Source organism: Gymnodraco acuticeps, unplaced genomic scaffold (assembly GCF_902827175.1).
Source record: "Gymnodraco acuticeps unplaced genomic scaffold, fGymAcu1.1, whole genome shotgun sequence".
Lineage (NCBI taxonomy): Eukaryota > Metazoa > Chordata > Actinopteri > Perciformes > Bathydraconidae > Gymnodraco > Gymnodraco acuticeps.
The window spans coordinates 43,628-66,189 of NW_022990098.1; the positions used below are offsets into that span (position 1 = coordinate 43,628).

The 22,562-nt window shown below is 40.8% G+C and overlaps 1 protein-coding gene across 1 annotated transcript in view; it reads left to right on the plus strand.

The window, feature by feature from the left end:
* The window catches only part of trpa1b (transient receptor potential cation channel, subfamily A, member 1b), a 50,321-nt gene extending 27,970 nt beyond the window's left edge, over positions 1–22,351 (plus strand). Inside the window, exons 13-28 of the mRNA XM_034216404.1 lie at positions 1,000–1,164; positions 3,000–3,114; positions 3,184–3,350; positions 5,147–5,237; positions 5,318–5,377; positions 5,480–5,575; positions 7,046–7,116; positions 7,391–7,547; positions 8,322–8,411; positions 9,003–9,172; positions 12,719–12,848; positions 15,158–15,340; positions 15,429–15,497; positions 16,066–16,167; positions 19,211–19,329; positions 21,423–22,351. Of these exons, the coding sequence (XP_034072295.1) occupies positions 1,000–1,164; positions 3,000–3,114; positions 3,184–3,350; positions 5,147–5,237; positions 5,318–5,377; positions 5,480–5,575; positions 7,046–7,116; positions 7,391–7,547; positions 8,322–8,411; positions 9,003–9,172; positions 12,719–12,848; positions 15,158–15,340; positions 15,429–15,497; positions 16,066–16,167; positions 19,211–19,329; positions 21,423–21,657 (2,020 nt within the window). The 3' untranslated portion in view covers positions 21,658–22,351. The remainder of the gene's footprint in view (positions 1–999; positions 1,165–2,999; positions 3,115–3,183; positions 3,351–5,146; positions 5,238–5,317; positions 5,378–5,479; positions 5,576–7,045; positions 7,117–7,390; positions 7,548–8,321; positions 8,412–9,002; positions 9,173–12,718; positions 12,849–15,157; positions 15,341–15,428; positions 15,498–16,065; positions 16,168–19,210; positions 19,330–21,422) is intronic.
* The last annotated feature ends 211 nt before the right edge of the window (positions 22,352–22,562 follow it).

Below are 22,562 nucleotides of genomic sequence, written 5' to 3' on the forward strand. Positions count from 1 at the left end.
AAAAACATTTCAAGTGCTTCTCAACTGGCTTTAGGTAAGCCAGTCCTTTATAAGTATATAAGTGCTTTGTTAATAGTTCTATCGCTCGAAGTGGAGTCGAAAGAGATGAGTTTTCAGTCTGGAAGGTGTGTAAGCTTTCTGCTGTCCTGATGTCAATGGGGAGCTCATTCCGATTCCACTACAAGGCTATCGTTCGACTCCTTCTGGATCCAAAGCCTTGATTACAAGTCTCATCGTTTCTTGTGAAAGAACAAATCCCCTTTGACCAGCTCGTAGATGTAACCAACGATAGCCTTGTAGTCGGCCAGAAGCAGCCATTTCCTCCTGCAGAAAGGAGACACTCTCCTCCAAGTCCGTTTGGTTCTTTCTTAGACATCGTTTGTTGCACAACCTTTTCAAAGTTCTAACACTTATGATAATAGTATTTAGTTATTTGAGAAACCTAAAGTACTGCTTCACAAGATGCTCCACATTCCTCATTGTATTGCAGGACGCTGCTGTTGTCTCCTTCTCAAGTCACTTATGAAACTACGACTTTAATCTCGTATTATTACGACTTTATTCTCGAATTATTACGACTTTATTCTCGAAATCTCTCTGGTTTTTATTTTCTAAGTGTGGCCCTAACACTCCGTCTTAGCAGGGAGAAGAACATCGTATTCGACCTGCTCCTTCTTTAAAAAAATAACATCAACAAAAAGTTAAATAAAGCAATATTCTTTCAGTTGTTTACAAATACTGAAATATAAAACCAGAACACAATCCAAAGTCAACTTCATACTGATTACGCTTTCTTTATACATTTTCTTAAACATAAAAATGTTAATTTCAGAGATCAACCCCTTTCTTCTCCTCTTCTTGCACTATTTGTATTTTATGTTTTATTAGATATGTTGCATTGTTGGAGGAGCTCAGGTCTGAAGAATGTCATTGCCATTTCTACCCTGTAGCTGCTGACGATAAAACCTTTGAGTCTTTCCTCTCCTCTTCTTCTCTAAGGTTCGGGCGCATCAACACGTGTCAGCGGTTACTGGAAAGCATCATGGACTCTCGTATTCTGAACGAAGGAGACGAGCGAGGCCTGACTCCTCTGCACCTCGCCTCCAGAGAGGGCCACACCAAGGTGGTCCAGCTGCTGCTGCGCAAAGGAGCCCTCTTCCACAGGTAACGCACGGGAACACATGCACAGACATAACAGGATATGCTGTCATCCATGTGCGCTTAAGTTACTTGCAGTGGTTATCTTGTTTCAGGCTTTTCGTTCATTCACTGTTCGTACTAACCTAAAAAAGGTAATGCACGTTAATGTGAAAACAGCACAGTTTTAATGTCAAACTGAATCTACCTGACTTACTGTTGACATACGAATGTTACGTACCTTATTCCAATTCGATTAGTTACGCTTCTCGGACCCTACAATCGTATCCTTCACGTTAACAGGAAGTTGTATTATCTAACAATCGTCCACACTGATGTACCTTGGTTGGAAAAGACACAACAAATGACAAATGAACTTTTCATAAGACACCATATGTGTTACGGTGAAGCAAGCAGGACCCAAACGCAGATAGCACTGAAAATTCCTTTATTTCACTATAACACTCCCCGGTGAACACAGTCACATACAAACGACGAACCGACAAAGACAGACAGAAAAACCAGAACTTAAATACACACAAGACTAATCACACAAACAAGACACAGCTGAGGAGGGAGGAGAAAACACAGGGGCACCAGGTGAACACAATCGGGTAATCAGACACACCAGGGAAACTAACGACAGGGAACCACAGACAGATCCAAACAAGACAAAACACAACGCAGACAGAAAACCACAGACAGATTTAGACAAGACAAAACACCATAAAGACAGATCGTGACAATATGAGCCTTTCCATCAGGATCCGTTGTTTACTGTGAGAGGTCAAAACTCCAGAAACGTTTCACTATAAAGACGGTCATCCTTTACTTTTTCCTCTGCAGACCTTTTTATTAACTTTGCAGTCAATACACTCTGGTAGTGATGTTACGTGTTGCGCCGAGGCTTCGGAGCGTGTGTCGAGTAAGCCCCGAAGCTTTTTGTGAAGCTTGTATCGAGGCTTGTATCGTGTTGGGCCAGTGACGTCATCGATGACAAACGAAGCTTCGCTGCCTGTCGTTACCACGTGACTGCTTCACGAAGCAATTCAGATCGGTTGAACCACAACGCTCATATTACCCATGGATGTATAATAAGAACCATATTACCCCTCCTGTACCCGCTGGTGACACGATGGAATCAAGAGAGCTCAGACCCTCACTCATATAGAGGTCGGAACATGTCATAAGTATAAATAGATACAAGCATAAATACATGTAGGAATAAAAACATGAATACATAAATGAATAAATACAGGAATAAATATAGTGCAGTGTTTTCAGGGACATTCAGTGTGTGTGCTGTGGCTCAGCTGGAAAGCAGTTGACTCATGACCGCAGGGTCCCTGGTTCAACGACTGAACAATACGTATTTTTTGTTGTTTATAAAAGCTACAGCTAAATGAGATAATGTAGTTAATAAATGTATTCTTTGATATGGTTTAGCCTTTCTCAGGCTACAACATGGTTAAGTTTATGAATTTATTAAGGAATACAAATCCCTCTTTGCAATGTTTAGCAGCCTCCTTAGGCTTTTCAATCACAATCATTAAACTGGAATAAAAACAATATTTTTAACATGAAAATATGATTTAATGTTCGTTGTCTAGAGTTATTCTAAGGCTTTACTCATTGGGAACTCGGTATGAGATAGAGCACACTGTTGAGATGTCCAACCTGCCTGTTGTACACACTTTGACCAGCAGGAGGGTTGTGTTCAAATGAAGCCCATGATGAAGCCTCATGAGATGAACCCGAACCAATTGGCTGGAAAGCTTCATAAGGCTTCGTCTCGCCATCACTACACTCTGGTCTCCATGCACTACAGAAGTTATTCCACAAACCTCTCCTCTACTTCACAGTGATTACAAGGACTGGACGTGTCTGCACCACGCTGCCTCTGTAGGATACACACAGACGATGGAAATCCTGCTTTCAGCCAACATCAAGTTACTGGATAAAAAGGACGAGGACGGGGTTAGCATCACAATTAACATCTATCCAAACGTGTAGAAAAACCTACTTAATTCTGTTTCCTGTCTGCAGAGCACGGCCCTGCACGTGGCGGCGAAAGCAGGTCACGTTGCTGCGGTGAACCTCCTGCTGGCTCGGGGTGCAGAAATCACTTTGAACAACAACGACAGCTCCTTTATGCACGAAGCTCTGCAGAACGGGAGGAAAGACGTGGTGAACGCAGTCATCGATAGTGACAGGTTCATGTTTTAGTATTAATGTTATTACTGCTTCACTCAGGGCTGGGAGGGTTACTTTTAATATTAAATCCATTACAATAAGAAGTAGTTTATTGATTGATTTTTTAGTTGTAGCAGCATAAAGACAAGGTAATTCTTTCACACACAGTCACGTCACGAGCTACCCACAATGCAACATGCGCCATATATATATATATAAATACGCCATTTTCATGAAGGTGCAAATATCCTGGAGGTGCAAATATAAACAGCTAGCTAACGTAGCCAGGCAGAGCGCACTAGGTTTTTATTCTGAATTAACGACCGAAGAAATCGCTGCATGTCTTCGGATTACATCTCTAGACTTGAGGGTGTGCTCTAGGTCGTTACCAGCGTAAACTAGAGCTGTGTGGGTTGTCGGATTGCCCTTAAGGCCCTGTCACACTGTCCCGAAATTGACACCCGATGGACACACGATAAAGGAAATGTTCAAATTCGGCTGTGATCGTAGCAACATCGGGCCATTCGTGAGGGCATTGCCATCGTATGACCGCCGGTGGAGGTTCTCAGGCTCCGGCAGCAACTTAGTGAGCGGCAACTTCGTAAGGCACTCGTGAGGGCATCTTGTCAAATCGTGTCATCTTCGTGTTATCATCGGTGCCATCGGGCATTCGCCCTCACTCTGATCGGGGTGAATGCCCGATGGCACCGATGATAACACGATGCCCTCACGATGGCCTTACGAAGGGCAACATTTACACACGAATTCAACACGAAAATGAACCTTCCCAAGGTCCTTCGGCAATTTTTTGGCATGCCAAAAATGTTGCCACCGCTCACGAAGTTGCTGCCGGAGCCTGAGAAACTCCACCGGCGGTCATACGAAGGCTTAAGATGCCCTCACGAATGGCCCGATGTTGCTACGATCACAGCCGAATTTGAACATTTCCTTTATCGTGTGTCCATCGGGTTTTTTATTGCACAACAAAATCATGTAAATATATTATGTAAATAACCCAATTTGTGTTCTGTGAAACTAAAAAGGATATAATATATTATTTTGAAGGACAGTTGACAGGAAGTTGTTGTTGTTATGGAAACAACATTACGGAGAAAACGTAATATTTTCTACATATAACGACGGATAAAGTAAAGAACAAAGTCTGAAGATATCAGTACAGTATCATAGTACTGTAACACAATTGTTTTTGGTACTTTCATTGCAGTTGTATGTCTTAAATGTAATGTAAATGTTGCCTTCGTGTGTGGTTCGGGGCCATCATCGTGCGAAATTCACAATTCCATATTCGTGTGTCCATCGGGAGTCAATTTCGGGACAGTGTGACAGGGCCTTTACAGACTGCGTCGATTTTGGCAGCATCTACGTCTATCTTCTGGAAACACCAGGTGAATACCCCACTTGTCACAATAATATTATCATGCCAATGCATATATGTGGTATTTTAGAGTTGACTAGATATTGATTAAGGCAATAGACTATGATATTCAGTACAGGAAGCTTAGCAACACCTAGACGGTGTACGGCTAAACCCTCGGCCTGCTTGCACCTCGCGTAAAACGGCAGATACCGGAAGTACGGTGTCGCCCTCGGCCCAATACCCGTATGTGTGTGTGAAAGAATTTACATAAGAGAAAATTAAAACACCAGAAATAAACAATCCACAATGTAAACATCTCAATAGAAATAAAATAGCATTAACTGGTATGTAAGAAGTAACATAGTGTCAACATGTTACCTATCTTGGTATCCTGAGAATCTCTACTTTAAGATGCTTTTGTTTTTGTTTTTCTTGCAGAGTGAGTGAGTCTCTGATCACGTTCACCCCCGGCTCCAGCCGTGAGTGTCCCATATTGGAAATGATTGAGTTTCTGCCTGAGACCTACAAGGTTTGAGACATGCAAAGGAAGAAAAGGCCTCTGATTGGGTCTCTTCTCGTATTGTTAAAGCTTCTGTTTCTCTCCCACAGCACCTGATGGACTGCTGTGTGACCGAGTCTGAGCACGACCACAACAGTCCTGATTATCATGTAGCGCTTCGACAAGTTGCATTTTGAAACAGAAAAACATCACACAGTATTTATAGTATAAAACATATTCCAGGCTTAACAGTTGTGCATGTTTTTGTGTAGATTGATTACAGTTTCCAGTGGCTCCAGGCTCCACTCAAAGCCATGAAAATGTATAAAGACAAGAACGTGAAGATCCAGCCGCTCGCTGCGCTCAACGTGAGACTATTGATGTTCTCATGCGTGTGTCTTCTGTTTGATATCATATCTCATTCTCCTATGCATGGTTCCTTTGCAGTCAATACACTCTGATCGATACTCTTATTCTCAAGCAATTTGGGAATTGACGGCCTTACTGTTTACGAAGAGTTGCAGCTTCAAATCGAAGTGATGCATGACAGATTTACTCTCTCAAACCTCCGTTAACTCCCACTTTTACTGGAGCTTTCTCCCCATCCACAGAATCATAACGTTTATGACTATCAATCGTTCTTTATCGATCAGTTCGACTTCTCTCACTTCCTTCCTAATCCACCTTTCCGCAATGTGCCTTTCTGGCGAAGCTCCAAATGCAACTTTTTCTCGGAAATGCAGAATATGTATTTGGGATATTATTATTTGGATGGATTACAGAACCACAAACAATCTCCTCTTCCCCCATGTGACAGAGACGCCTTCATTATTTCCGTAGGAGATCAATATGATGCTTTTAAACCTTTGAGGCTTTCCCCTATTATAGAAAATTCTTGTAGCATTGGTTGCATTTTCAAATCGAAGTATCTATCAGTTCAACTCCTACTTCCTCCCCACCTCCTTCCTATTCAATCTTGCCGCAATGTGCCTTTCTGACAAAGCTCCAAATTAAAAATTTTCTCGGAGACGTGAGATATTTATTTGGGATATTATTATTTGGATGGATTACGGAACCGCAAACAATCTCATCTTCCACTTGCTCCGTCATTATATCCCTAGAGATCAATATGATGTTTTTAAACCTTTGAGGCTTTCCCCTATTGTGCTGTACACTCATGGTTTGTGCTGGGTGTATGGGGGTTCAGTTTATGAGTGTGACTTTAAATCTGGATGGAGATTCGCGGGGTTTATTGATGTGTATAAATAGAGGGGATACATAAATTAACGTCATTGAGATTGAGGAATCAGGAGAGGCCACTAGTAAGTGTGATTATTATATTGAATGTGATTTAATGTGTATGGGATATGTGTAATCCTAATTGGTGTATTGGTGTTGTCCTTTTTCTTCTAAGGTTAACAACCTATTTAGATTTGATTAAATCATCAAAACTAGGAGTTGTTTCCGTCCATCTTGATTCCACCCATACTGTCGGGAGATAGACAGTACACCTATTATAGACAATTCTTGTAGCATTGGTTGCATTTTCAAATCGAAGTATCTATCAGTTCAACTCCTACTTCCTCCCCACCTCCTTCCTATTCAATCTTTCCGCAATGTGCCTTTCTGACAAAGCTCCAAATGCAACTTTTTCTCGGAGATGTGAGATATTTATTTGGGATGTTATTATTTGGATGGATTACGGAACCGCAAATCCTCCACTTGCTCTGTCATGATATCCCTAGAGATCAATATGATGCTTTTAAACCTTTGAGGCTTTCCCCTCTTGTAGAAAATGTGCCGATTCTTGTTGGTTAATCTTCCTGTTGTCCCTGCAGGCGATGGTGAAGTACAACCGCATCGAGCTCCTCAACCACCCCGTGTGCAAAAAGTACCTCGCTATGAAGTGGTGCGTATAGCAAGAGGAAGAACATGGGTTGTTCTGCAGACTGCACCAGATTTAAACGCATTATTAATGTGGAGGAAATCCCCTTGAGAGAAACTGATAAATGGTTCTTTGACTAAGTTTGTCTTTCGTTATATGTAATAAAGTAACACAAGTGAAATCGATCTCAAATGGACAGACAGACAAACTTTGTCCATGAATCTTTTATCTCTTAAGAATTTCCTCCACAGTATCAATTATGATTTGATAAAGTGACACAACAATGAACTGTTTGCAGGTTTGCGTACGGCAGCACGATTCACATCCTCAACATGGTGATGTACCTGATGGGTCTGCTGCCCCTCACTCACCTCATCGTGATGCAGAGACCGGCTCTGAACACCAGCGACACCGGAGAGCATCACGTCGTCATGGTGCCCACCTCCTTCGTCGAGGTAAACACCGTGAAACTAGTGAATGTCCTCTTCCAGCATGAGAGTAGCTGATACCAAAGGTGTCCCAACTGTAGCTGTGAACATGACAGGATGTGTGATTACCTAGAAGAGCATCAGGACTGTTTGAGGCAGATGATAGCTATGTGATTAACATGATGATTCAGCCTCTATGGAGAGAGACATCAAGCATGCTCATTTCTGACGTGGAGCTAATCTGAACTAAACATTGAATACTGCTTTCTATTCCTCCATCTTGTGACTGTGTAACTCCCTCTCTTGGATATCAGCATGTGAAGGACACTGTTCAGGAACTAGTTGATGCTCTGTATGTGATGACTCCTTCCAGATTTTGAGGAAAAGTCCGAATTTTGAGATTTTGTGGAAGTCAGAGTTTTGCAAAAAAGGCAACATTTTGTAAAAAAGTCAAAACATTTGTGAAAAAGTCAGAATTTTGAGAAAAAGTCAGAATTTTAAGAAAAAGTCAGAATTTTAAGAAATGTTGAGAAAAAGTTAGAATTTTCCGATTTAGAGAAAAAGTCAGTATTTTGTTCATGACAGCAGGATGTATGATTTCCTAGAAGAACCGGTATACCTCCATCTTGTGACTGTGTAACTCACTCTCTTGGATATCAGCATGTGAAGGACACTGCTCAGGAACTAGTGGATGCTCTGTATGTGATGACTCCTTCCATTCTGGAGAGGATCACAGATACATGGATCCTGATATGTACACAATCTAAACATATATTTAACTCAATATCTTTCCTTTCACAGCAAACCGTGTTCCTGTCCTTCTGCATGATGATGGTGTTTGTGATGAACATCTACTTCATAGGGAAGGAGCTGGTGCAGATATCACAACAGGTACTTCTGCAGGAAAGCTCACATTTATTTTATTTATTCATTTATTTAAGGGACAGTGCACATTAATGCAACGAAGCAGTGCTCATAAATCTGTCTGTGTTGCACACCCGAAGGACATGCAGTTGTTGAGTCCTGATGTACAGTAAAAACACATTCTAGTCTTTTCTTAGGATGCAACGCACTCATTAACACAGCTTCTGTCTTATGAATCTGACACGGTGTGAGACGTCTTTTTTAGCTGTTCTGTCGTCATTTCCTGCGATCTTCTTCCTGCAGTCAGTCAGAATGAATATTAATACGGGGCGTTTCTTTGACTGTTTATAGGCAAATATGGGCGTTACGTGAAGCCCGCAAAAGCTGTGCCCTACGCCGGTACGCATTGTTTTGTAAATCGGAAAATGTCTGTATTTATTTGCTTTGTCCGACGTACGCAACCTTCCCACGTGAATCCTACGCAAGGCGTTATAAATGAGGCCCCTGCTCTCCATTACAAGGGACATTTAAAGTAAAAGTTACATCATTAAGAAGGAAATCTGTCCTGTTGAACGATGCATTTAATGATCATTTTGTGTCTTTTCTCGTCACTTTAAGCGCTGGAATTACTTCAAGGATTATTCCAACCAGAGCGACTGGTTTTCCGCCGTGCTCTCGCTCCTCTTCATCGTCCCCACCATGATGAACGCTGAAGGCTCTCTGCACTGGCAGGCTGGATCTCTGGCTGTGTTGAGCTCCTGGATCGGATTCCTGCTTTACCTGCAGAGGTAATGCTCACCTATTATACATCAACATGTGTCCCCTCTTCTTCATGTCTCTCCTACATCAACATGTGTCCCCTCTTCTTCATGTCTCTCCTACATCAACATGTGTCCCCTCTTCTTCATGTCTCTTCTACATCAACATGTGTCCCCTCTTCTTCATGTCTCTTCTACATCAACATGTGTCCCCTCTTCTTCATGTCTCTTCTACATCAACATGTGTCCCCTCTTCTTCATGTCTCTTCTACATCAACATGTGTCCCCTCTTCTTCATGTCTCTTCTACATCAACATGTGTCCCCTCTTCTTCATGTCTCTTCTACATCAACATGTGTCCCCTCTTCTTCATGTCTCTTCTACATCAACATGTGTCCCCTCTTCTTCATGTCTCTTCTACATCAACATGTGTCCCCTCTTCTTCATGTCTCTCCTACATCAACATGTGTCCCCTCTTCTTCATGTCTCTTCTACATCAACATGTGTCCCCTCTTCTTCATGTCTCTTCTACATCAACATGTGTCCCCTCTTCTTCATGTCTCTTCTACATCAACATGTGTCCCCTCTTCTTCATGTCTCTTCTACATCAACATGTGTCCCCTTCTTCATGTCTCTTCTACATCAACATGTGTCCCCTCTTCTTCATGTCCTCTTCTACATCAACATGTGTCCCCTCTTCTTCATGTCTCTTCTACATCAACATGTGTCCCCTCTTCTTCATGTCTCTTCTACATCAACATGTGTCCCCTCTTCTTCATGTCTCTCCTACATCAACATGTGTCCCCTCTTCTTCATGTCTCTTCTACATCAACATGTGTCCCCTCTTCTTCATGTCTCTTCTACATCAACATGTGTCCCCTCTTCTTCATGTCTCTTCTACATCAACATGTGTCCCCTCTTCTTCATGTCTCTTCTACATCAACATGTGTCCCCTCTTCTTCATGTCTCTTCTACATCAACATGTGTCCCCTCTTCTTCATGTCTCTTCTACATCAACATGTGTCCCCTCTTTCTCCATGTCTCTTCTACATCAACATGTGTCCCCTCTTCTTCATGTCTCTTCTACATCAACATGTGTCTCCTCTGTGGAAAGAGACTCTGAAAGTTTCAGGAACAAAGATTTTCTCTCTTTTTGATCCATTTCTATAAAAACCTGTCTAAAAATGAGCTGATCAGATTTTGGCCACTTTATGATGTCATAACGATGTGTTGTCTTGTGTAACCATTAGCCAATCAGCAACCAAGGTAACCCCCCCCCCCCCCTTATCACCTGAATCTCCTCCTAGAGCTCCATTGAGTTCTTTGTAACCAAATGTCTCTCAGAGGGGCGTGGGGAGGGGCTCCTTATTTTCATAAAGTAACAGACAGAGAATCAGCACTTTGGAAACAGGGCTGAAACAGAGGGGATTATGGGTAATGCTGCAATGATCTGTTTGGTGTTTCAGCCAATCAGAGACAGGCTCTGTATATATCTGAGACCTGGGCTGCAGTCGAATAGTCCGTTTTAGAACCTTCCTAACGGAGTGAAATGACCCGGAAGTCCCTCAGTGGCAGCCATGATAAGAGCCGTTAGAATTCTCTAGATGAAAGGAAAGGAGGTTTCAAACTTCCTTTATAACCTCCTTTAGCTTAGGAACCACTGGACCTCCCTAACCGAAAGGAGAGGAGAAAATGCTGCCCCACAATGCCTTGCGGCCGCAGCATTTGCCGTCACTCAACAGTCGGCCGTTCACGGAAACAACCGATTATGACGGAGAAATGATATCATGAAAGTTACGGTGCTTATTAAGCATTTTAAAACGTATGTGGTAAGTTGCCAAAGTGCTTTGTTCTGAACGTTCATCAGTATTATAATGAAAGAGAAATATGAACGTTAGTTTTTAACGTGGACCGGAGGGAGAGGGAGACGAGCAGAAGCTTCACTTTCCTTTTTATTTCAATTCCAGCTTTGGTCCTGAAGAATCTGTTTCTCTGTTGTCCCCGTTCATAAAGCATAAAGCAGCAGCGTCAGAGCACAGAGTCTCTAGATGAGTTCACAGGAGTCCCTCGTTCTTATTGAACATCCATGTTGTAGTCCGCTGTATAGAGAACTGTAGTCTCCATAGTTTCCCCACAGCAGCAGACGCTCATTCAGGACGTCCGCTGGAGCATCAGAAACACGTCGGATAGTGAAAGTGCAGTCGATTCTCTAAAGTACCGCGGTCTCTTCTCCTAAGTCCTTTTGAATTCTCCTATCCACTATCCCTTAACCCCGTGACCTTTCACTCAGAGGTCAAGAGATAGACGATAGGGTTAGAACTTAGGAGCTGATTTTTGGACTGTTCGACCGCAACCCTGGAATACATTGAACAACATTGTAATAGGGGACCTTTAAAGATGTTGTTTTTCTGATCAAAAATCGTTTTATTGCGTTTCGACATTTGGGTCATTCCAGAATTGGAGGACAATTTAGACTCCAACATTTTAGAAAAATGAACCTTTTATTTTCTAATTTGTTTTAATGTATTTAGGAAAAACAGATAATAAACCATCAAAAAAAGTGATTTTCCCAGCTAGGCATCACATGTATATTTTCCAATGAAGAATTACCCCTGTTCTAATTATAGTAACAGGGTTGAAATCAATGCTACTTTGAGCTTTAACCTCAGGAAGTATTGCTAGATGTAGCATGTAATGCTACTTTCAAGGCAAGGACACACTTTATCTAATGCAAGAAAGATAACTTTGAAATGAATATGCTTTATTCTGATAATATGAGTAACAGGGCTGAGTGGGTCAGAGTGCCACACTCTTCTAAGACTGAAAAGATTGTAAAAATATGAAAAATAAAAGAGGACTTAGTTGTGGTCTACCCATGGCACTAGCACATGGCTTGCGATGTCACTTCCTGTGTCATCTGATTTACAGTTTGTTCACTTCGCCAATCTAAAAAGGTTTGGGTAACAGGGTTGAACGCATGTTGAGGGACACACCTTCTGTGCAACATTACTGTTATCTAAAATATGTTTATGATTTAACAAATTGATTTTACCATTACAAGAGACATTTATCAATAGAATAATACCAACAAAAGTAAATACAATCCCTATTTTAAATGTTATATTTGACGCAAGTTGGTCACCAAGAAGCGGGGACAAGAGAAAATGCCATGTTAGCGGATGTTCGAGAGCTATTTGATCATTTCAATAATATTTTTAAACCACTTTTTCTACAACTTTATATACATTTTGTCTCAAGACAAGTATGTTTAACACAACAAGTGCATGTTTTAGCATTTTGGGCATGGATTATTAGGGGTACATGAAATGTCCTCCAATTCTGGAATGACCCATAAGTAATGTTTGTCATTTAGAAGTGGAAAGCTAAATATATGCATACAAATGAGACAATGGTCTGTACTGATTGTATGTACAAAGAGAAAAAAAGAATTACAAAGAACACAAACAAACAATAACAACGACTAAAGTAATCCCATACGTTCACCGAGCCTCATACACACGATTGAACATCTTGTTTTTAAAGGTGTACAGGTGAATAACTGCTGCTGTTTCTGCAGGTTTGAAGGTGTAGGAATCTACGTGGTGATGTTCTGGGAGATCATGAGGACGCTGATACGCATCGTGATGATTTTCCTGTACCTGATGCTAGCGTTCGGATTGGCTTTCCACGCTCTGATGCTCAACCAGGTACGAGAGGAAAGAGAAAAATCACAATTCAATAAAGTTAAGAGCTTTGAAATCCTTGTTTTGCCATGATCAACTATAGCTGGAGCTAACAAAACAATGATCCTACGAGTAGAACGAAGGCCATTTTGCAATAAATACCAAATGATTCATCCTCTAGGGAGCACGAATACTATGCTAAGCTAACTAGCTGCTGGCGGTATCTTCATATCGACGATTCAGACATCAAAGAGGGAATCATCAAAGAAAAGCTTATGTTATATTTAAGCAATAGCTCACGACAGGCCGTGGTATATGCTCATTATATCACAGCTAAGGGCGCGGTTCGGCCCGACGCGCAGCGGTTACCAAGTGTGGCAATATGAAAGAAAAACACACTCTAATTTAAATAGTTTTTATTAGTAAATAATGATGTTAAAAATAAAATAGTCCCTCTGTTGCCTTCTGCACGAAACATAGTGCGAGGTGGTTGCTATGCAACAACACTAACAGCTAGCGAACACATTAGACAGAGAGCGTTGATCCATTATTTGGCTATTTATTTACATTCATGTGTTTGTTGCCGTTTATTGTGCAGCCACTGAAAACCTGTCCAGCATCAGTAGCATGCTTACGAGGTTACTTGTATAGGTTGAGGTTGTTCTAGTCCAGGGGTTCCCAACCTTTTTTCCCAAGAGCCCCCCCAAATGACTCCTGTTGGAAGTTGCGCCCCCCCCACATACACACACAGGGGGGGGCGGTAATTAAGGTTTCAAAGTCTCAAAATGCTACAACTACTGTCACAAACTGGATGAATGTGAAGTATGTTGTTAAAGGAGGGTGAAAGCGTAATCAAGGAGCACTATTGGAGCGACTTTGATGGTTATTGGACTCAGGATTCATTCATTTGGATTCCCGCTGAATGAAGAAATTAAAGGACGGCGGAAGTGGAAACAATTCACAAAGGGATTAAACTGTTTAAAACACATGCTCAAAGTAAGCCGGATTTTGCCGATGTGTTTATGTGGATTCAAAAGTCGTAAATAATCTACAAAATGGAGGAGACCGATCTGATCGGAGCGACTGTGACAAATAATCCAACTGAAACCGGCATGGACAATGACTGTTTTAAACATGCGCTTATCCAGACAAGCCTGGTTTGGACACTTTACGCGCAGAAGAAAAATTTCTATTAAAGAAAGAATTATACATTTCTGTCTTTTTATGCCTTTAATACTAACTTGAATTTTCAAATTAATTAATCAATTATTTTTTATATTTTATTGTAATGTAGAGACAAGGCTTTTAGTGATAATCATGTATTACGTTACAATTATATGTAAAAAAAAAAAAAAAAAAAATCTAAATATGATATTTGGCCTCAAATCATCTGAGGCCTGGCGCCCCCCCTGCGATCTTTGGCGCCCCCCAGGTTGGGAACCGCTGTTCTAGGCTGTTGCTTGGCTTGGTGTGAATATTGCTCCACTTTCTCCGGTCCCTGAGATTGGGCTTCCAGCAGCTCTGGAGAGAGCTTTCGCACCTGTGGCCACTAACGCTCATCATGTCTCTGCTTTGTTTCAAGACCCGCGTCAGAAAGCTTTTGAATGGTGCTACTTGTTTCCCAGTTGGTCTGCCTGCTCTTCACGTAGCTCTGCATGTCGTCGTGTGGGTGCTTATTTTTCTGGAGATAGGCACTGCTCAATCCACTCCTCCATAGTAAGACCACCCCGGAGGTCCAAGTTAACCTTAAATGTTTCCATGTTAAGCTTTGTTAGTTAGTTAGTTTCGTAACGGACGTAATGTAACAGTTTTTCTCAGAGGCGGAGGGATACTGACTTGTGAAAAGTAACTATAATTCTACCCGTGATATACGCTCATTATATCACGGCTAAGAGCCAATCAGATTGCTTGATTTGACTTGTCCGTTTTATAATTCTCTTTTAAACTCATGTTGGCATTATACAACACAGGCACAGGGAGCAGAGTTATAATACTATTAATAATAATAGATTAGATTTGTAAAGCTCCTTTCAAGGGACCCTAGGCCGCTTTACATGGTGAACAAACAAACAAGAGGGGCAAATAATAAAGTACAAATTAAATAAATAGCAGTATGAGTGGAAGCAGGGTACTGTGATGGGTTAGGGGTCAAAGGCCATGCTGAACAGGTGAGTTTTAATGATGACTTGAAGATGTCAAGGGAAGCAGCATTGCGGATCTCTGCATTTTCATAATCTTTAAAAACAAGCATTTAAATATTATCATTGCACAAACTTGTGCTCCAGTATTCAACTTGAAGAGATATCGATGTTTCTTTCCTGTTCCTCCCTCAGAGAGAGTTTGACAGCGTGCCTCTGTCGGTGGTCCAGACCTTCGTGATGATGGTGGGCGAGCTGAACTACCAGAACAACTTCCTGGACACGTACCTGAAGAACGAGCTGCCCTTCGGACTCCTGACCTACACAATCTTCATAATCTTTGTTCTGCTCATGCCCATCCTGCTGGTCAACCTGATGGTGAGTCTCTGGATCCTCACAGACTCACAGCACATGTTGAGATGTTAAACTAAACACATGCTCTTGTTGTTTTGTGGTTGTGTTGTAGATTGGTTTAGCCGTTGGAGACATTGCTGAGGTGCAAAGAAATGCTGCTCTAAAAAGAATAGGCATGCAGGTATGTATGGGAAGAGCCCACACACACACACACACACACACACACACACACACACACACACACACACACACACACACACACACACACACACACACACAATAATTGAGAACACACTGTAGGAGCCATATGTTCAAATGTATAATCTGAAATATTAGTAATTAGAAGGAGAAAAAAATCACGGATCAATATCGTTTTTTGAACTTTGCAAATATGTGTTTGTACTGATACCTTTTGTTTAAGTAAAGAGTCAACCAAACTTACCTGAGACGTATTTTTGTTGGAGTCAAGCTTGTTGCTACTTGTGGATATATTCATCTTTGGATTAGAGGGAACTACACACGCCTTTGCTAAACCATGTCTTAGATAAATGGGTTATCAGAAGTAATTCAACAGAGACAGAGGGACATTTAGTGCAAAACACTTCCTGAAAACCCTTTTGAAAGATGTTGTTTTTCTAAAGGTCTCCATTTCCTCAGGGAAGTTATTCCAGAGAGTGGAGGCATGCAAACAGAGATCATAGTGAAGAGGTGACTCTTCACAAACTGATAATCTGTATTTGTGACTTCAGATTGAGCTGCACACCTCTCTGGAGGACAAGCTGCCGTACTGGTTTATGAAGCGAGTCGACAAACCCTCCATCACCGTCTACCCCAACCGCTACTGCTCCAGGGTGAGAAAGAGAAACAGATATACTGGTTATCATGGACATGTATCATGAGTCTATATATATGTATAGGTATATCTGTGAACAGTTTACATTCACTCCTATTCAGAGGTGGGAAGTAGTGGGGTACAAATACTTCGTTACTGTACTTAAGTACATTCTTCTGGTACCAGTACTTTACTCCACTACTTATTTTTCTGACAACTTTTAACTTTGACTTCTTACATTTTGAACACAAATACCTGTACTTTCTACTTCTTACATGTTGAACCCAAATACCTGTACTTTCTACTTCTTACACTTTGAACACAAATACCTGTACTTTCTACTTCTTACATGTTGAACCCAAATACCTGTACTTTCTACTTCTTACATGTTGAACACAAATACCTGTACTTTCTACTTCTCATATGTTGAACTCAAATACTTGTACTTTCTACTTCTTACATGTTGAACTCAAATACCTGTACTTTCTACTTCTCACATGTTGAACACAAATACCTGTACTTTCTACTTCTTACATGTTGAACACAAATACCTGTACTTTCTACTTCTTACATGTTTGAACACAAATACCTGTACTTTCTACTTCTTACATGTTGAACACAAATACCTGTACTTTCTACTTCTTACACTTTGAATACAAATACCTGTACTTTCTACTTCTTACATGTTGAACACAAATACCTGTACTTTCTACTTCTTACACTTTGAATACAAATACCTGTACTTTCTACTTCTTACATGTTGAAACCAAATACCTGTACTTTCTACTTCTTACATGTTGAACTCAAATACCTGTACTTTCTACTTCTTACATGTTGAACTCAAATACCTGTACTTTCTACTTCTTACATGTTGAACTCAAATACCTGTACTTTCTACTTCTTACATGTTGAACACAAATACCTGTACTTTCTACTTCTTACATGTTGAACCAAATACCTGTACTTTCTACTTCTTACATGTTGAACTCAAATACCTGTACTTTCTACTTTCTACATGTTGAACTCAAATACCTGTACTTTCTACTTCTTACATGTTGAACTCAAATACCTGTACTTTCTACTTCTTACATGTTGAACACAAATACCTGTACTTTCTACTTCTTACATGTTGAACTCAAATACCTGTACTTTCTACTTCTTACATGTTGAACACAAATACCTGTACTTTCTACTTCTTACACTTTGAATACAAATACCTGTACTTTCTACTTCTTACATGTTGAACCCAAATACCTGTACTTTCTACTTCTTACAGGTTTGAACTCAAATACCTGTACTTTCTACTTCTTACATGTTGAACTCAAATACCTGTACTTTCTACTTCTTACATGTTGAACACAAATACCTGTACTTTCTACTTCTCACATGTTGAACTCAAATACCTGTACTTTCTACTTCTTACATGTTGAACTCAAATACCTGTACTTTCTACTTCTTACATGTTGAACTCAAATACCTGTACTTTCTACTTCTTACATGTTGAACTCAAATACCTGTACTTTCTACTTCTTACATGTTGAACACAAATACCTGTACTTTCTACTTCTCACATGTTGAACTCAAATACTTGTACTTTCTACTTCTTACATGTTGAACACAAATACCTGTACTTTCTACTTCTCACATGTTGAACTCAAATACCTGTACTTTCTACTTCTTACATGTTGAACACAAATACCTGTACTTTCTACTTCTTACATGTTGAACTCAAATACCTGTACTTTCTACTTCTTACATGTTGAACTCAAATACCTGTACTTTCTACTTCTTACATGTTGAACTCAAATACCTGTACTTTCTACTTCTCACATGTTGAACTCAAATACCTGTACTTTCTACTTCTTACATGTTGAACTCAAATACCTGTACTTTCTACTTCTTACATGTTGAACACAAATACCTGTACTTTCTACTTCTCACATGTTGAACTCAAATACCTGTACTTCTACTTCTTACATGTTGAACTCAAATACCTGTACTTTCTACTTCTTACATGTTGAACTCAAATACCTGTACTTTCTACTTCTTACATGTTGAACTCAAATACCTGTACTTTCTACTTCTTACATGTTGAACACAAATACCTGTACTTTCTACTTCTTACATGTTGAACACAAATACCTGTACTTTCTACTTCTTACATGTTGAACTCAAATACCTGTACTTTCTACTTCTTACATGTTGAACTCAAATACCTGTACTTTCTACTTCTTACATGTTGAACTCAAATACCTGTACTTTCTACTTCTTACATGTTGAACTCAAATACCTGTACTTTCTACTTCTTACATGTTGAACACAAATACCTGTACTTTCTACTTCTCACATGTTGAACTCAAATACCTGTACTTTCTACTTCTTACATGTTGAACTCAAATACTTGTACTTTCTACTTCTCTCATTTTCCAAACAGCTGGTTCCTTTAGTCTGAATGTGTGTTTGATGCGTGATCATTATTCTTTAGAGTCATTGCGTGCCTATTGATTTGAACACGATCCGTGTATCCATCATTTCCTGGTCTTCTCTAAAGAAGAGGGACCAATGGAAACGTTGTCATGTTGCCGTTGTTCAGCATGGAAACATTCATTAGCTAACAATGACATTATTGTTCTATTAATATAAAGGGAGGTCAGGTACTCTTTAAAGCAGCTGCTAGTTATGGGTACTTTTTACTGAAGTACATTTCAAAGCTCTTTACTTTCACTTGAGGAAAGGATGTGTGTACTTTTGCCATCTCTGGTAATAAATGTTCTCAGACAGAAGGGTTGAGAATCATATGATCTTAGGTCTGTAATTATGTAAATGTGTAATGTAATGCTGAGACCTTCCCCTTTTCTTCTCTCCTTGTCCTGTATACAGTGCTTGTTTTTCTGTTGTAAGGGCGTCAGACCTTTGTAGGGTTATCTGACCTTCCAGCTAGAAATAGATTGATTCTGTTCAATGCTTTAACTCTTTATTAAATAACACAACTTTGGTTTAGACTTGTATTTGTTCATGTCCACTTCTCTCTCTTCATCCTCTCCTCTTCTTCTCACCAACAGAACTTCCTCAAGGAGTTTTTCACAGGAGAGGAGGAGTCACATGACGTGTGGAGCCGCATGCAGATGAAGTCTCAGACCTGCTCCATGCTGGAGAGCGAGATCAAGAAGCAGAAGCTCAGGTAAAGCATTCATTAATATAGTAATTGAGTCCGTCTACATGCTAGATACTGACAGTGTGGCATTGTTACTTTTATAGCAAAGAGCTACCATAAGGAATGCATCAACTGTGGTGTGAAGAAGAGCAATTTAAAATGTGTCTTTGACGCATGAGCAGCTCCTAGTGGTCACACAGATACTATAATCAGTATTTCTATAACAAGCACATTCAACACTTACAAAAGTAATATATTGTTCCACTTTACTGAGTTCAATCTCAACTTAACTAACAAATATCTTACCATTTTCTTTTGCAATGTTTAAACCTTTCATTTCTTATTTCTTTATAGGGAATGATTTACTTGCTTTCTTAATACTGAATGCTGGGGATAAGTCCATCATTATGATGATTTTAATGCATTTTTTAATGACAGGACATCAGTATGGGCCGTCATGAGGACATTATTGTCTGTATTGGGAAGTTCACACCTAATGCAAGAGGCTCAACTTACAAAATGTGATATTAAGACAAGATATAATTGCCAAAAATAAGCAGAAAATGTCCGTTCTGAGGCCGAGATGTCACTGTTCTCCACCCCATTGACTTTAATGCATTTTATTTATTTAAAGGTCCCATGTCATGCTTTTCTGGTTCTTACCCGCCCCCTTGTGTTCTGTAGCTTCTGCATGTGAACGGTCTGCAGAGTCACAAACCCTCAAAGTACACCCTGTAGCGACTAAAACTCTAACACAGAGAAGACCTGTCTGTGCTGCCCCAGAACGCCTCGTTGGACATATTTATTTTTCCATTTTTTTCTTCCGGGAACCAAGTGACGTAACGACGACCAATTTGTAGAGCTCCTCAGACACACACACTCTCTCTCAGCGGCGAAACTGTGGCGCGCTTACACTGTTGGTGCGCCGCGTTTTGTGGTGCGGGGGGGTGCTAGTGGAGCCTCGCAGATGGGGGTGCTGCAGCCCCCTCAGCACCCCCCCTTCCCGCGTCCATGCAGCTCAGGCTGAGTTCAGGCTGTGTTTCGCTGTCTCGTAGACCCCACGCAGCAACCAGGAAACCACACCAGTAATCCAGCTCACACAGTCCGCTCCTCGAGCCTCAAAGGGCGGAGCAGCGAGCCCCTCAACGTCCCGCCAACACGACACCCAGACCCCACGCAGCATTCTCATCGGTTTGTCATTACTGGTGTCATTTCCTGGTTGCTAACAAACGCCATTGTGACACATAATCACTGATGTTCAGCTGTAACGGTGGTGGACTCATCAGAACAGGGAGGGCAAGCTGACCAATCAGAGCACAGTGGGCTCATAGGGAGGGGGGGGGGCAGGAGCTCCAACAAGGCGTGTAGGACAGAGAGTGAATACACATGCCATACAGAGATGCTGTGAGAAACTAATGTGAGTTTGGAACATTGCACAATATAAATCTATTCTAGTAGACCTCAACAATGGAATTATGATCAGTAGCAATGGCCATGACATGGGTGTCAGGGTGTGTGGAAAATGGGACCCAAGTGCAGTTTAAAAAAAGGACTAAAAAAGGTAAGGTAACAAAAAGCGAGCTTTATTAACAAAAGCCGAAGGCAGGAAAAAACAAGAAACTAATTACCAGATACAAAACCGGGGAGCACGACAGACAGGAACAAACTTCCGACGGGAACAGGCAGGAGACACGGACAAGCATAGGTGACAGGGACATGAAATGACGGCGAACAGACATGGAGCACAGGGGAAGACTAAATACACAGAAGGGTTAGGACACACAGGACAAGACACAGCTGGCAGGGCAGGCAGCAACACAAAGGCAACAGGTGACCACAATGAGGCACAATCAGACACAGGAGGGAAACTAACGACAGGAAATCAAACACAGGGATCAGACAAGACACAAGGAGGAAAACAAAAATCCAAAACCATGACAATGGGACCTTTAAAGGACATCAGGATAGGTGTCTTTATGGTTTTGATTGTCTGTATTGTGAAGTTTACAGTTATTATAGGAGGCTCAACTTACAAATGTGCAATTAAGACAAGATATAATTGCTAAAATCAGCAGAAAATGTCCGTTCTGAGGCCGAGATGTCTGTGTTCTCCTCCCCAGGATGAAGGAGGTGTCCTGCTTGATGGAGAAGCAGCACACCCTCCTGAAGCTCATCATCCAGAAGATGGAGATCACGACGGAGGAGAGCGAGGTGGACGGGCCGGCTAACGTCCGAGGAAACGTTTGGCCGAGCATACCGAAGGCCAAACCTCACGCTCCAGGAATGTCTCGCTGGGTCCCGCTGATGAAGGCCCTCGAGGGAAAACAGAGTACGATAAAGAAAGTGTCTTCATAGAAAACGAAGCGACAACTAGACGAGTTTACAGTGCGAAGGATGACTCTGTAGACGTATAAAGGGCTTATTATTATTCAATATATCAAAAGATATAACTCATATCTATAATGTCGTTTTCATTATAAGCTTTTAACTGCCTTAAATACTGTGTGGCTTCATACTGTTGGCATGACATGTGAATGTTGATAAACAAATGCTCAAACTCAATTTACGGTGAAAATTCATCATCATTTTTGGGACGCAGACAGAATTTTAAGATGACTTGATATTTAATAATTGTGAGTTAAAGATGGACTGTTTACTTTTGAGTTGAATTATAAGCTATTAACTACCTTAAATGTTGTGAGTTTCCTACTGTAGGACATATATAACATGTGTTCTTGTGATTAAGAAATACTTAACATTATTTATGTGAAAAATGTCTTCTTTTATGATGACTGTTGAGACACGTGGATAAATGACTGGCATTTTAGATTTAACTGGAATTTATAGGAAATTCAGAGCGACATTTGGTATTTTCTCTTATGAAATATAAACCACAGACTGATAGATAGATAATGACTGAATACAATTAAAATGAGTTGTTGTCTTAAAAGTGAGTGAAATAAGACAGGATGGACTGTTTACTTTGAGTTCTCATGTATTTGTGCATCATGTGTAACCTGTGAGGATGATATAAAATATATGACTTTAATTCCCGACTCTTTTTGTCCGATTGTTTGAAAATCTATGCTTAAACACAGAAATGCTTCCTAATCGTCTCCGCTTGAGCATTGTTGCTTCAGGTTTGATGTCGGGATCACAGGTGCATTGTAGGAAAACAGAACGAGGCGTGTGACATCATGATCTCGCACCTGTCGCTCTGCTGCAGAGGTCTTGACCCCTGAGAGTCTCTGCTGATGGAC